This window comes from Poeciliopsis prolifica, unplaced genomic scaffold (genome assembly GCF_027474105.1).
Source record: "Poeciliopsis prolifica strain line A6 unplaced genomic scaffold, Auburn_PproV2 SCAFFOLD036, whole genome shotgun sequence".
NCBI lineage: Eukaryota > Metazoa > Chordata > Actinopteri > Cyprinodontiformes > Poeciliidae > Poeciliopsis > Poeciliopsis prolifica.
The window spans coordinates 3344359-3356625 of record NW_026562411.1 but is presented as its reverse complement, the minus strand read 5'-3'; the positions used below and the strand labels follow the sequence as shown (position 1 = coordinate 3356625).

Genomic DNA, 12267 nt, shown 5'->3' with positions numbered 1-12267 from the left:
AACACGTACTGATGTTCATTTATATTTTCTGAATGCGTTTGTGTTTAAGATTATCGGAAAATGATTTATTTCCTCTTTACAATTCATCAATACAATTAAATATATTTTAAAATGTTTGTTTCTCTCATGAGAAACCTGAATGTGTATGATTCAGGTTTAATGCTAGCTAAGGCTAGCTTTAGTTCTTGTTAATGCTAGTTTTAGGGGGAGGGGCTAAAACTACCTGTAGTTTTAGCTTTAGTTTAGCTTCTACTTTAGTTTCGGTTTTAAGTACTAGTTTTAGTTCTAGCTTGGCTAGCTACTAGCCAAACTAGCTTTATTCGGCATTAAACACAAATGATAAACATTCAGAGTATTTTATCATGAGACCATTTTAATATGTAAGTGAAATATTTAATGAAAAATTATGCAACAGTATTTTTAACGTAATTATTTTACATAATTCAAAAATTTAAAAATTCCTTTATTAATCCCAAAGAGAAATTAAATGAAGTTATAATAGTGTAAAATATTACGTCTTCAAAATGAATTGCTGCGTCAACAGCTATAACAGTCGTAACTGTAAATTCAGCGTAACCTAAAACAAAAGTGACGTCTTCTGTCACTTTTGACAGGTCTGACGGTTGTTCGGTTCGTGAAACTGACAGGACCCTCCGAAGATTGACGGAAAATGCCGAGAACCGCAGTGCCTGCTGGGAACAACAAACTCGACAAGCGCCATCTTGCCTTGTAACGACTAAGGAGGGCGAATTAAGGAGCTGTTTAAATGCTTTTTTAAAGCAAATTGAGTTGATTCGGTTGTTTGCATTGATTGTTTTTTTTGTAAGTCCAGAGTTAGAAGAGCAGCAGTTGGAGTAGAGTGTGCATTGTGGTCCACATTTCAGCCGTAAGACTGGTCACCATGGGCCGCTCACGCAGCCGAAGCACGTCTCGGTCTAAACACTCAAAAAGCAGCAAGCACAGCAAGAAACGGAGCCGGTCTCGATCCCGGTCCAGAGACAGGGAGCGGTCCAAGAAACGATCCAAGTCCCGGGAGTCTAAGAGAAACCGGCGCAGAGAGTCTCGCTCCCGGTCCCGGTCCACCACAGCCTCGACCCGCAGAGAGCGAGCAGCGTCTCCCCCGGAGAGGATCGACATTTTCGGCCGGACTCTGAGTAAAAGGACCGCTCTGGACGAGAAGCAGAGGAAGGAAGAGGAGGAGAGGAAGGCAGAGATGGAGAGACAGAGGAAAATGTGGGTATAATAATCAAAATCTACATGTGCTGATGTTGCATAACCAGCCGCTGCTATGTATGCATGCTAAGCTAACGGCTAGTTAACTGCATTCATTTGAACGGACAGGAGCTGAGATGCTAACCACCGATGCTAACGGCTGCCACTGGAGCTGTTAGTGAATGTCAAACATCATAAATCATATCCGCAAACCTTTTGATTGAGAAAAACTACAGATTTTAGGCAGTTTTTAAATGCACTGTCTCAGGAAATTAATTTAATTTGAATGTTTTAAATAGTCTTCAGGTTACATCGGCATTATATTAAAGACTTTGAAATCCTAGCACCTGAGAGATAAATATAGATGAAAATTGTGAAATACTTAACTCCAATCTATTTTTGTGTCAAAGAAGTTAATATTAGCAGTGTTATTTTATATATAACTTTGATCAAATGTACTTCAGTTTGTGCCATAATATGAGAACTAAACACAAAAGTGAAACTTTATCTCAAAAAGCAAGATTTTTGTGTTTTATTATGACATGAAGATATTTCTAAATACATTGGAAAAACACCGTACATTGATATATTTTTGAAAATTGAACATCAATTATGAATGGTTTGAATTATTGTTCATTTAGGCCATAGTTACACATTTTTAGGGTTAATAAAAGTGCTTGCAATGCAAAAGTGGAATTCTGAATAGGAGTAAGACATTAAGAAAGTAACATTTTGAATAAATAAAACAGATTTTCTGCAGGCTTACATGTAGAATTGTGGTTTCCAGCTTCAGTCTTTGAGAGTCAATATCCTGTAACTTTTACATGCATCCCTGCTGCAGGCTGAATTACCTCTGTAACCTGTGATTCAGGTGTGCTGAAGCAAGAAAGCATCTGAAAGTTGCAGGACATTCTAGGAGTGGCTGAGCCCCGATTTAAAGGTTGTGGGACGGATGCTATCCATAAACTGAACCAAATTTGTCTTGACATATTTATCAAGATAAATATATCTTGATGAATATCTGAGAAAGTCTGAATCACAGTGCATCTGCTGGTGGGTGTGAAGCAACTTCATAAAAAAGAAAACTGTAAATATTATTGATATTTCTCTTAGTATTACACAAAGGTGGGAAAAGTACCCAAAAATTGTGATGGAGTAATAGTTGTAATGTACTTTTGTTAAGTTAGGAACGAAGCAAGATCAAGTTCTAAACTTATGGCTTATTTCTTTGCAACTGCCTGCCAAGATGGAGGTCAATTGTGAAGATCATGGAAGTGTGACGTCACATGAGAGTAATGTGTCTACTTTCCTTTCATTGTTTTCGAAGCTGTGGTTCAGTTATGCTTTGCCTCCCAAGATGGCGCGGGTCAGACTTGTTAGAACCGCGACTCGACAGCAGGAAGGTGTCTCTGCTGTCGGCCAGCTGAAGCTAACCTCTTCTTCCCGCGCCTCTTCCTCCAGCCGCCAGCAGGAGATCGAGGAGAAGCTGATTGAGGAGGAGACGGCCCGGCGGGTGGAGGAGCTGGTGGCCAAGCGAGTGGAGGAGGAGCTGGAGAAGCGGAAGGACGAGATCGAGCGGGAGGTTCTGCGGCGCGTGGAGGAGGCCAAGCGCATCATGGAGCGGCAGCTGCTGGAGGAGCTGGAGCGGCAGCGGCAGGCCGAGCTGGCGGCGCAGAAGGCCAGAGAGGTAACGCTCGGTCGTTTGGGATGCACCCCCATCTCTTTCTGCCTCCACCCACCGTCCTGCGCTTTCAGTCCCCAACAAATTATTGGAGTTTTGCTGCTTTCAGACACACAGGATGAGGGAGGAACACAAGCAGCAGAGGTTTCTCTTTTGCAGCTGACATTAAAACAGCAGCAAGTTAAAAGCTGTAGAGTAAGAAGACAAACGTTCTCTCTGATTTCCAACTGAAGGTGGAAAATGTTGACATTGTGCAGCAGCGAATGACACAAATTACACATTTTTACTAGCAAAACTGATTATTAAAAACATGATTGAATGAAACTTTAACCTCACTCTAACCCAGATCCTGTTGCTATTTAACTCCACAGGTTAAATAGCAACTTATGTTGCAATATTAATGTTACAATAATAATACAGATTATTCCTGTTTCTGCATCTTCGTTAAGATACTAAATTATAATTTTGGTTGTTAATCATATTTACTCAGTAGAAACTTGTTCCCAGTTTAGCTAAATTAATTTTTGTTTCATTAATCACACCAGCAAACGTTTCCCTGCAAAACTCAGACATGATTTAAATCATATTATTTTTTACCTCTGTTTGTTTGCAGCAGAAAACCCGATGAAGGGCTCATTTTTAAAATTGTCTGAATAATTAAGTGTAGCTGCACAACATCAGGGCGACCAGTAAAATTGTTGATTATGTTTCCTGCACCCTTCAGGAATAATAATTTCACCCCAAAACAACGTTTTAATGATCTTCTGTCACTACAGTGTTGCTCTCTCTCTGGTTCATTTCTTACAATTTTTAATTTTTTTAACTGGAATCACAAGTAGGAGTTGAGATTAACTTGATTTATTTGGTCAGCCTATTTGACAGTCTAAACATAAAAATGATTTGTGCCCCTCCTTTACTTTCGACACCATAGCCACCATGACTAGTTAAACATGTCAGCCTTCATATGTTGTGATTTTCGTATTTACCTAAAACTTGTTGTTTGTTGTACATAAAAATTCAGAATTAAGTGAATAATTGTATATTTTTACCTTGTTTTAAACAGTATCAAAAGTCAAGGTGGTTGAGGTGAACGTGTGCGGCGCACAAAACGTCTGGATTGAGGAAAAACTGCCTCAAAGTTTCATTGTCATTAAACTTGAGATATCTGCTGAAACAAACGTGATCGGCTTCTAATCTCTTTACTATAGTAGCAGGAGCTAACAGGGTTAGCAGGAGCTAGCACGACATGATTAGCAGGAGCCAGCAGAATTAGCAGGAGCTAAAACAATTAGTTGGCGCTAACAACATTAGCTTGAGCTAGCATGATTACCAGGAGCTAAAGCCACTAGCTGAAGCTAATGCTGAATAAGAACAAATTGGTAGATAATTAAATAATTTTTAAAGGAAATTTCTGTGTAGCACATCATCCTAATATATTTGAGAAAATATTTGTATCCTGTTTACCGTAAACATTTTAGTTAGAAACTTGAGTTAGTAGCTAAAGTTTGCCTCTGATTGGAGCTTTCTATTCGGGAAGTAGCCAACGGTCGATTCCACTTAATGTTTCGCTATCATGATCATCCTGAATGATTAAAACTTTAAAAACTGAAACACCAAGACTCTTCCGGCCTGTTCCAGACCATTCTGCACTTTGTCTTCTGGCAAAGTTCTGCTTAGCTACTTTTAGCCATTTTCAGAATCGGAAACTAACTTTAGCTTCGTGTTAGCATTTTCAAACACTATTTCAACGAGCTTCGGTTCAAATCAACAGACCTGAACGTTACTCAATGGGCAGAAATGTAGCTCCTAGCATATGTCGACGACTTAGGCAGCGTTGCAGTGAAAACATGTTCTGATTTTACACCTGAAAGAGAGTTTATTGTTACGCCTAGCTGCGGGAAAAGTGTCGACCTTCGTAGTTTTTCTTTTGCTTTGCAAAGACGCCTTTCGCTCTAGACACCAACAGTAATAAAACGAGGGGATGTACTAATTCAGTATAAAAGGTTCCTCCTCCTTTCTCTCTTCCCGTTCTGTCTCTACTTAGTTTCCTCATCAGAAAAGTTCGGGGAAACCCGACTGGATCCGTGTGGAAATGTTCATCCCATCTGACTCACAGACGGTTTATCCCTTCAGGTTCTCGGTGGCTATCCGATGGTTTTATCTGATGATATGAATTAATATCTTTCTGACTGGTTATTTCCCACAGTTTGATGTTTCTTTTGGTTTCTTTTGTACCATAACTTGCTTCTCCCATAGGGCCGCTGCTCGGTGTCATACTGTTGATGTGTTTTATTTATTTATTTTTATTATTATTATTATTTTTTTTGTTGTTGTTGTTTTTCGGACATACACCTCACCACCTTCCTAACTAGCTCTTGACCCGAGCTGGCGCTGCAGCCTTTCAGCTCACCTGTGACTTGTGTCCTGTTACTGTAAGTGTGCCGTGGTCGGGTCCTCCTCGAACACACACAAACACACACACACACCTTGTGCAGCGGCTCTCTACAGAGACAACAAAAAGCCCCACAGAGAGCGCTAAAGCAGATTTGACTTATAAAGAGGAGCGCGCCATATTCGACCCCAGGAGCGCCTCTCTGTCTCTGCAGGGGCCACGGTCCGGACGGGACAGTAAATATTCAGCCGTTTATTGCCGAATGCGTTCACCAGTTGTGTAGGTACACAGGCAAGGAAAATGCGTAGGTATACGTTCATTGGTGAGCCAAACTCTTCCCTCCTTCTTCTTTTTCTCTCTTGCATTTGATGATGTTAAAAGCAGCAGATGTATTTTTTCTCTAGTCTATGTTTCTGTCCTCTGAATGTGATGAATGTGTTTGTTTTTTTTTTTTTTTTTTTTTTTTTTACTTTAAAATAACAGAGTAGGTGTGAATTAGGCATTTTAATTCTTCCAGGAAGAGATTTGAAGTAGTCGAGGGAGGCGTTCACGTCTCCGCTCAGTTTCTTTATGTTTGTAGAAAACAATTCAGGCTGACTGAAGAGACTTTCTGTGGTGCAGTGACTGACTGACTGACTGAGTGTGTGTGTGTGAGAGAGAGAGAGTGAGAGAGAGAGTGTGTGTGTGTGCTTTGTGACTTTTTCATGCGCTAACATGGCACCATGTCACCCATCCAGGAGGAAGAGAAATCCAAGCGGGAGGAGCTGGAAAAAATCCTGGAGGAGAATAACCGCAAGATCGCCGAAGCTCAGGCCAAGCTGGTACGATCCGACCCGGTTCTGAACCCGGTTCTGAACCCGGGATGAATTCTAGTTGCTGCTTTATATTAAAGATGAGGCGAGGGAGTCTTTACTGTCTCATAATTTGATTTGATTCTAATTTTTGGGACCAAAATTAGATCAAAAATCAATTTTCTTCAAACAAATTATTTATAAAAAGGAACCCAGTGATTTGAAAATTTTGGCCAATCAATAAATCGTGTAATAAATCAAAATGATATTCACAACTGCCATTCTTATTAATATTTATTTGTTTACAGACATTAAAATCGGTTTTGTTTTTGGTTTCATATATAATTAGTTTTTATTACTGTTTTATTTATCACTTTTGGTTGTTTTTATGTTGGATATTTGGAATAGTTCGCTGGTTAAGTTCTTTACAAAATTAAGGTTAACTGGTCTTCGAGAAGGAAAATGCTGTTATTAATATGTTACTTGAAAATAGTCTCAAAACAACAATATTATCGTTTATCGTGATAATTACTGAGACAATTTATCACCCATCGAAACCAAACAAATACAACACGACCAATAAGAAAAAAGAAAAAATAAACACAAGGGAAATTAATATCAGTCCAGTTTTATTTACCATATTAACTGTATTATTGAGCAAATATATCAAATATTGATGTTTTTTAAAAGAAAAAAAAACAGCAGATTTCTTGATGTTTTTGGAACAAACATTTAAAAACTTTGTATCCTTTTCCTCCTCCTTCCCAATCATGCTCTGTTTTTTGTTGATCTTGTAAAAAATCCAGATGAGTCATTTGAGTCTCTGCTTGTAATGTAACAATGTGTGGAAAAGAGGTTTTTCTTTGTTTAACTGATCTGCAACTGTAGCCAGACAGGACAGTTAATATGGAAATATTGTGCTGAGTCTGATAACCTGCTGTCTCCTCATTGTGGCTCAGCTTACAGTGACCAAGCATTGTTCTTTATATTTTCATTTTAATAACCCAGACTTTTGTTTTTCTTTTTAAGCAGACCAGACTTCTGCTCTGGTCCTTGTAGTTATTCCTGCTCTAACATTTTCTGAAGGATCCAAACTTCTTTTTGTTTTTGTTTTCCATCCACAAATGTACCAAACATTGGTTGCAGTGATTGGTCAGAAAAGAATGAAATACAGAAAACATTGTGGCGAAAAGTTCCAACGTTTGTTGAAAATTGCGAACCCACACAAAATTAAAATAGTTGCAGTCGCAGCTTCCTTGAGGGATTTTTCAGAGATGGAAACCAGCCTGTGCTACATGTGGTACAAAGCACCTTATTGTTATGCAAAATGGGAATTTTGTACGTTTTTAAGCTTCCATTTTGGGTTTTTACTGCTTTAAACAAAAGTCACCCAGCTGCTTTTTGGTGACCAGTTGATGTTTTTTGGTGTCTGGAAAATGAGCCGCTTCAAAAACCTCCAGATAGTCTAGTCACAAACGAGCAGACAGACTGACCTCTGACCTACTAAACTCAGCACAATTCCAGCCCGTTACCTAGCAACCCCGGCGGAATTCCAACCCGTTACCTAGCAACCCCGGCGGAATTCCAGCCCGTTACCTAGCAACCCCGGCGGAATTCCAGCCCGTTACCTAGCAACCCCGGCGGAATTCCAACCCGTTACCTAGCAACCCCGGCGGAATTCCAGCCCGTTACCTAGCAACCCCGGCGGAATTCCAGCCCGTTACCTAGCAACCGAAGCAGAGTTCCAGCATGTTTGATCATTTATATGTTAGTTTCGTTTTATTTCAAGAGTTGTACAATATTTGCTCCAGAAACTATAAAATACTTGGTAAGATAAATCAGTTTGTATGATTTAAAGTTATTTTCTTTTCTCTCTTTCTACAAAAACGTGATAATAATTTCAACTCACCCCTTTTTTTGAAGGACAATTTTATTTACAAAGAGTTCATAATAAATTTTATTTGTTTTGCTGAATTTATTTTGAATATTTAAAATGTCTGCCAGTTCGTATTTTAAATATTTCTTAGAATTTAAAATGCATTGATCTTTGACTATGTGCTTTTGCATTATTTCTACCATTATATTATGGTAGATAAATGATCCAAAAACATTGGATCATTGTCTTTGGATCCAAAAACAAGTCCCACAAGTGCGTAACAAACTTGTGCGCACAAGTCCCACTTGTGGGACAGAGTTTGTTCCGGGCCTGTTTGTGTCCTGGTTCTGCTCTGACCCGGTTCGTCTCGCCCGCAGGCCGAGGAGCAGCTACGGATCGTGGAGGAGCAGAGAAAGATCCACGAGGAGCGCATGAAGCTGGAGCAGGACCGGCAGCGGCAGCAGAAAGAGGAGCAGAAAATCATCCTGGGGAAGGGAAAGTCCAGACCCAAGCTGTCCTTCTCTCTGAAGGCGACCGAATGACACTCCCCTGCCCCGCCTTCGTCCTGCACTGCCCCTCCATCCTCATCCTCATGGTTCAGCCCCGCTCCGTGTCGTCCGCTGCGGATTTGCTCGCTTCATTTTGGAAGTGCTAAAGGAAAGGTCGGGAGGATGCTCCTTCATCGTCGCCCCTAAAAACAAACAGACAGACAGAACGAACTCCTCCTGTTTGCTTTTATTTTCTCTCTTTTAGGGACCTGGAAGTTTTCATGTAGTCTGGGAGTCTTATGTAACCAGCGGTAGTCCTGCTAGGGGAAAGTCACCGGCAGCTCGGGTGGCTGTCGCTCTGCTTTTGGTAGCACTTAATTTGAAGCAGTGTGCAGAAGGCGGACGTGACCCGTTGCAAACATCAAGGAATGGGAATGAATGTTTGACTTTTCTCATGAAAGGTCACTCGGTAAATAATTACATTTTTACTGCAAAGTTGCCTTAAAAGTGTCAACTTTGCTATATTTGGTAAATAATGATATTATTAAGGTACATTTTCGGTTAAAAGTGCATTAAAAGTGTCAATATTTACGGAATGACAGTTCATGACAGCAGCATTTATTTGGACTCCTTCATGTTCGTTGCTGATGTCATGTCAGTCTTATGCGCAGCACTTCAGATAAAGTGTTTTCTTTTTTTAATTTTAAAAACAATAAAGATTTGAAAAAAAGCACAGAAAGCTTCCCATCCGGCTGCCCCGCTCCGTGTCTTCCACCCCTCCGGAAACGTTTCTCCTCCCACCTTAAAACAATCTGGTTCTGCAGGCGAACCGGGCCTCAGCTACCCGACCTGCTGGTGATCGATCCGACAGGAAACGGAGGACAGAAGCCATTTCCTGTTCCGTGTAACCCTTTTAAAACCGTCTTATGAAAAAGCGATAGAGATCAGAAAACGCGGGGAGGAAAAAAAAAACACCCTGGTTTGTTTTCCAACACAATTCCCCCCACATGTGCGAACTGTTATGTTGTAGTAAATTAACTTGGCGAAGCCGCCGCTGAGTCGTAAAGGAGACACGAGTTCAGGTAAGACGAGGTCAGAGTGAAAATGCAGGTGTGTGTGTGTGTGTGTGTGTGTGTGAGTGAGTGAGTGAGTGTTTGGATGATTTATTTGACCTCAGGTGGGTATAATAACTTTATTCTGTGGAATCTTAATTTTGTCATGTGAGTTTTTTCCCCCTTAAATTGTCAAAGGACTGAACAGATGAATAAATCCATTGAATGCCAACAGAAGCTGAAGGTCTCATCATTATTTCACCAGTAGAGTCAGCAGATTTCTGCTCTTGATACCAGTAAAACCATTAATGGACCAGGATGTGCTTCACTTCTGGTTTTTCAGACAGCGGTTTATACAGAATAATAACAATAAAACAGATGCTTCTGTATATTTACTCCAGGTTGATTAAAATCTTGAAATTTAATTACTTTTTTATTGTTTGTCAATTCGACTTAATTTTAATTTGCTGTCCGATGATATTTTGGACTTTATTTAGGAAAAATGCACAGAAATTTGACTAAAGTGTTGATACAAAGTTTATATCAGTATCAGATTTATAATATTTCTGATCTATACTTTGATTTCAGATTCTATCTTGAAATGTTTATTTTTGTATTACTTATTAACTCAACATTCTTTTATTTGCTCTAAAAGATTTTTGCATTGTTTATTTAGACAAAATGCACTCAAATCATGTTAACCTGTTAAATATATTCTTTATAAAAGTTGTACAAATACTTTGCGAACAATCAAACTTGAGCCTTGTGTTGAGCTGAAACTTTGACTAGGCTAAAAGCAACAAATTTTTTTAAATCTGACAGATTTGAGAAGTTTTTTTTATTTCTTTATAATATTCTTTGTGGAGAAGAAATAAAGTTTATTCCAAAAATAAAATTTAAAAAATCCAAAAAGTAGTTTTAAGCATTTTATTCATCTTGATTTTTTTTTTTTGTTCAAAATTATTTAAAAAGTTTTAAAACTTTTTTCTTACAGTATAAAAAAATTCTACTTACAAAAAGATATATATGTATCTTTTTAAATTTTGCTACATTTTTGTTCTGTTCTTCTGAACAAATTTTTGGTCGCAATATAGCTCCATACTCCGTCTTCACCCGGCAGTTCCTCCACGGCGGCCGGGATCGGTGCGCTTCACCCCGGCTTGGGTTCTCCGGAGGGCCCCGCTGCTGCCTCCCTTCCTCCAGAACTGGGTTTATTCTTTAGAAAAATATGAACTTTAAATGTGTAGTGGGTATATTAACCTAATCAATTAGATAATAGTGAAGCATCTATCACTTGCGGTTTTTATAGGTCAATAGTAACGAAGGTCAGTAATATAAACCCCAAACTGCTTCCTGCAGCTTTTGGTGTCTAATTTTCCTAAAAACACTTTCCGATTGAATTAAAGCAACTCAATCAGCATCCAATCAGCGGTTCACACGTTTCAATCCACAGCCTGCAGAATCCCCAGTGGGTGAGAATCAGTTCAATTAACGGCTGGTCGCGAACAGGAGGCGTGAAGAGCTTAAAACAATGTTTTCAGAGCGAATCGCGCCCTAAAACAGCATCTGAGAGAGTTTTGAGTAGAAGTGACTGAAACGGCGGAGATATAATGTGGAATAGGAATTAGGAACTGCGTTTCTGTTCAACAAATAATTTGACAGTTTGAAAACTGAACTCGCCTGATGGAAGGATTTCAAAATGAAATGTTTTTCAGTGAAATGTTTTCAGACACATAGAAATTGGTTAATGTCGCAAAACTGAAATGGAAACAGTTGCATCACCTGAGTCACATGATCAACAACCGGATGTTACTACTGCCGCAAACCACGAAGAAGAGGAGGACAGGAAGTGGTAAGAGGATGAGGGTGCTGCATGTTTTTAAATGATTTATTTCATGAAGAAACTTTTTCACATATGATTTCTATTATGTTTCTTGTTTAATGAAAACCCTGCAGTTTTTTCCCCTGAATTTATCCTTGAAAATATTGACTCAAATTGAATTATTATTGTTTTACTCGTTTTCAACACAAGAAAATGATTTAAAAATAAAAACTATTTCAATGATATAAAAACCTGAATTGTTTAAGCCCAGAAGTTGTGATAAATATTTTTTTCTCACCTTAAAATAATTGAAAAGTTTGACTTGTGGCTATCGATAATGAACTTATTTCTGTCTCCATTTAAATTTAAATAATAATTTCAGTCATTATTTTTTTAATAAACAACTTCTGCTATGTATAACTGCAGCCATTATAGAGGAAGATTTAATTATTGGTTGAATTTAAGTCAATTTGTAAGTATATTTACACATTTAAACCAACATGTGTGCTTTAGATGAATGAAATGTATCCTAAATGTTTCTCAAACTGTAGTGTTTCATTTGTACGTTTAAGATATTTGACTAAAAATATGACAAAATAAGTAAATAAATCTAAAGTTGTCAGGATTTTTGCAGCTTCTGCACAAAGTGATTATAAAGTTTGATTTGTTTCTAAAATAATCTGATAATTTTCACTTTTCTTCAAATAATAAACATATTTATGTCTGGAATTAAATCTGAATAATTTCTGTTGCAAAATAATGAGTCTTATTTACTCCTAAGGCTAAATAAAAACATTAACACTAATTTAAAAGTTTAGTCTGATGGATGAAGATGCAGCCTTCATAGTGGAATATCAAAATAAAAGGTTTAAAAATACAAAGAACCATTTTAAAGCTGCATAAATTCTCATGATTTCATCTTTATTTTAATTGTTTGATGAGTTATAATTTTG

The 12267-nt window shown here is 38.4% G+C and overlaps 1 protein-coding gene across 1 annotated transcript; it reads left to right on the top strand.

The window, feature by feature from the left end:
• Positions 1 to 682: 682 nt before the first annotated feature.
• On the top strand, positions 683 to 9729 carry arglu1a (arginine and glutamate rich 1a). Its single transcript, XM_055052847.1, has 4 exons — positions 683 to 1233; positions 2674 to 2899; positions 6023 to 6106; positions 8330 to 9729. The coding sequence occupies exons 1-4, from the start codon at positions 902 to 904 to the stop codon at positions 8492 to 8494; spliced, it is 807 nt and encodes a 268-aa protein (XP_054908822.1). The 5' UTR covers positions 683 to 901; the 3' UTR covers positions 8495 to 9729.
• The last annotated feature ends 2538 nt before the right edge of the window (positions 9730 to 12267 follow it).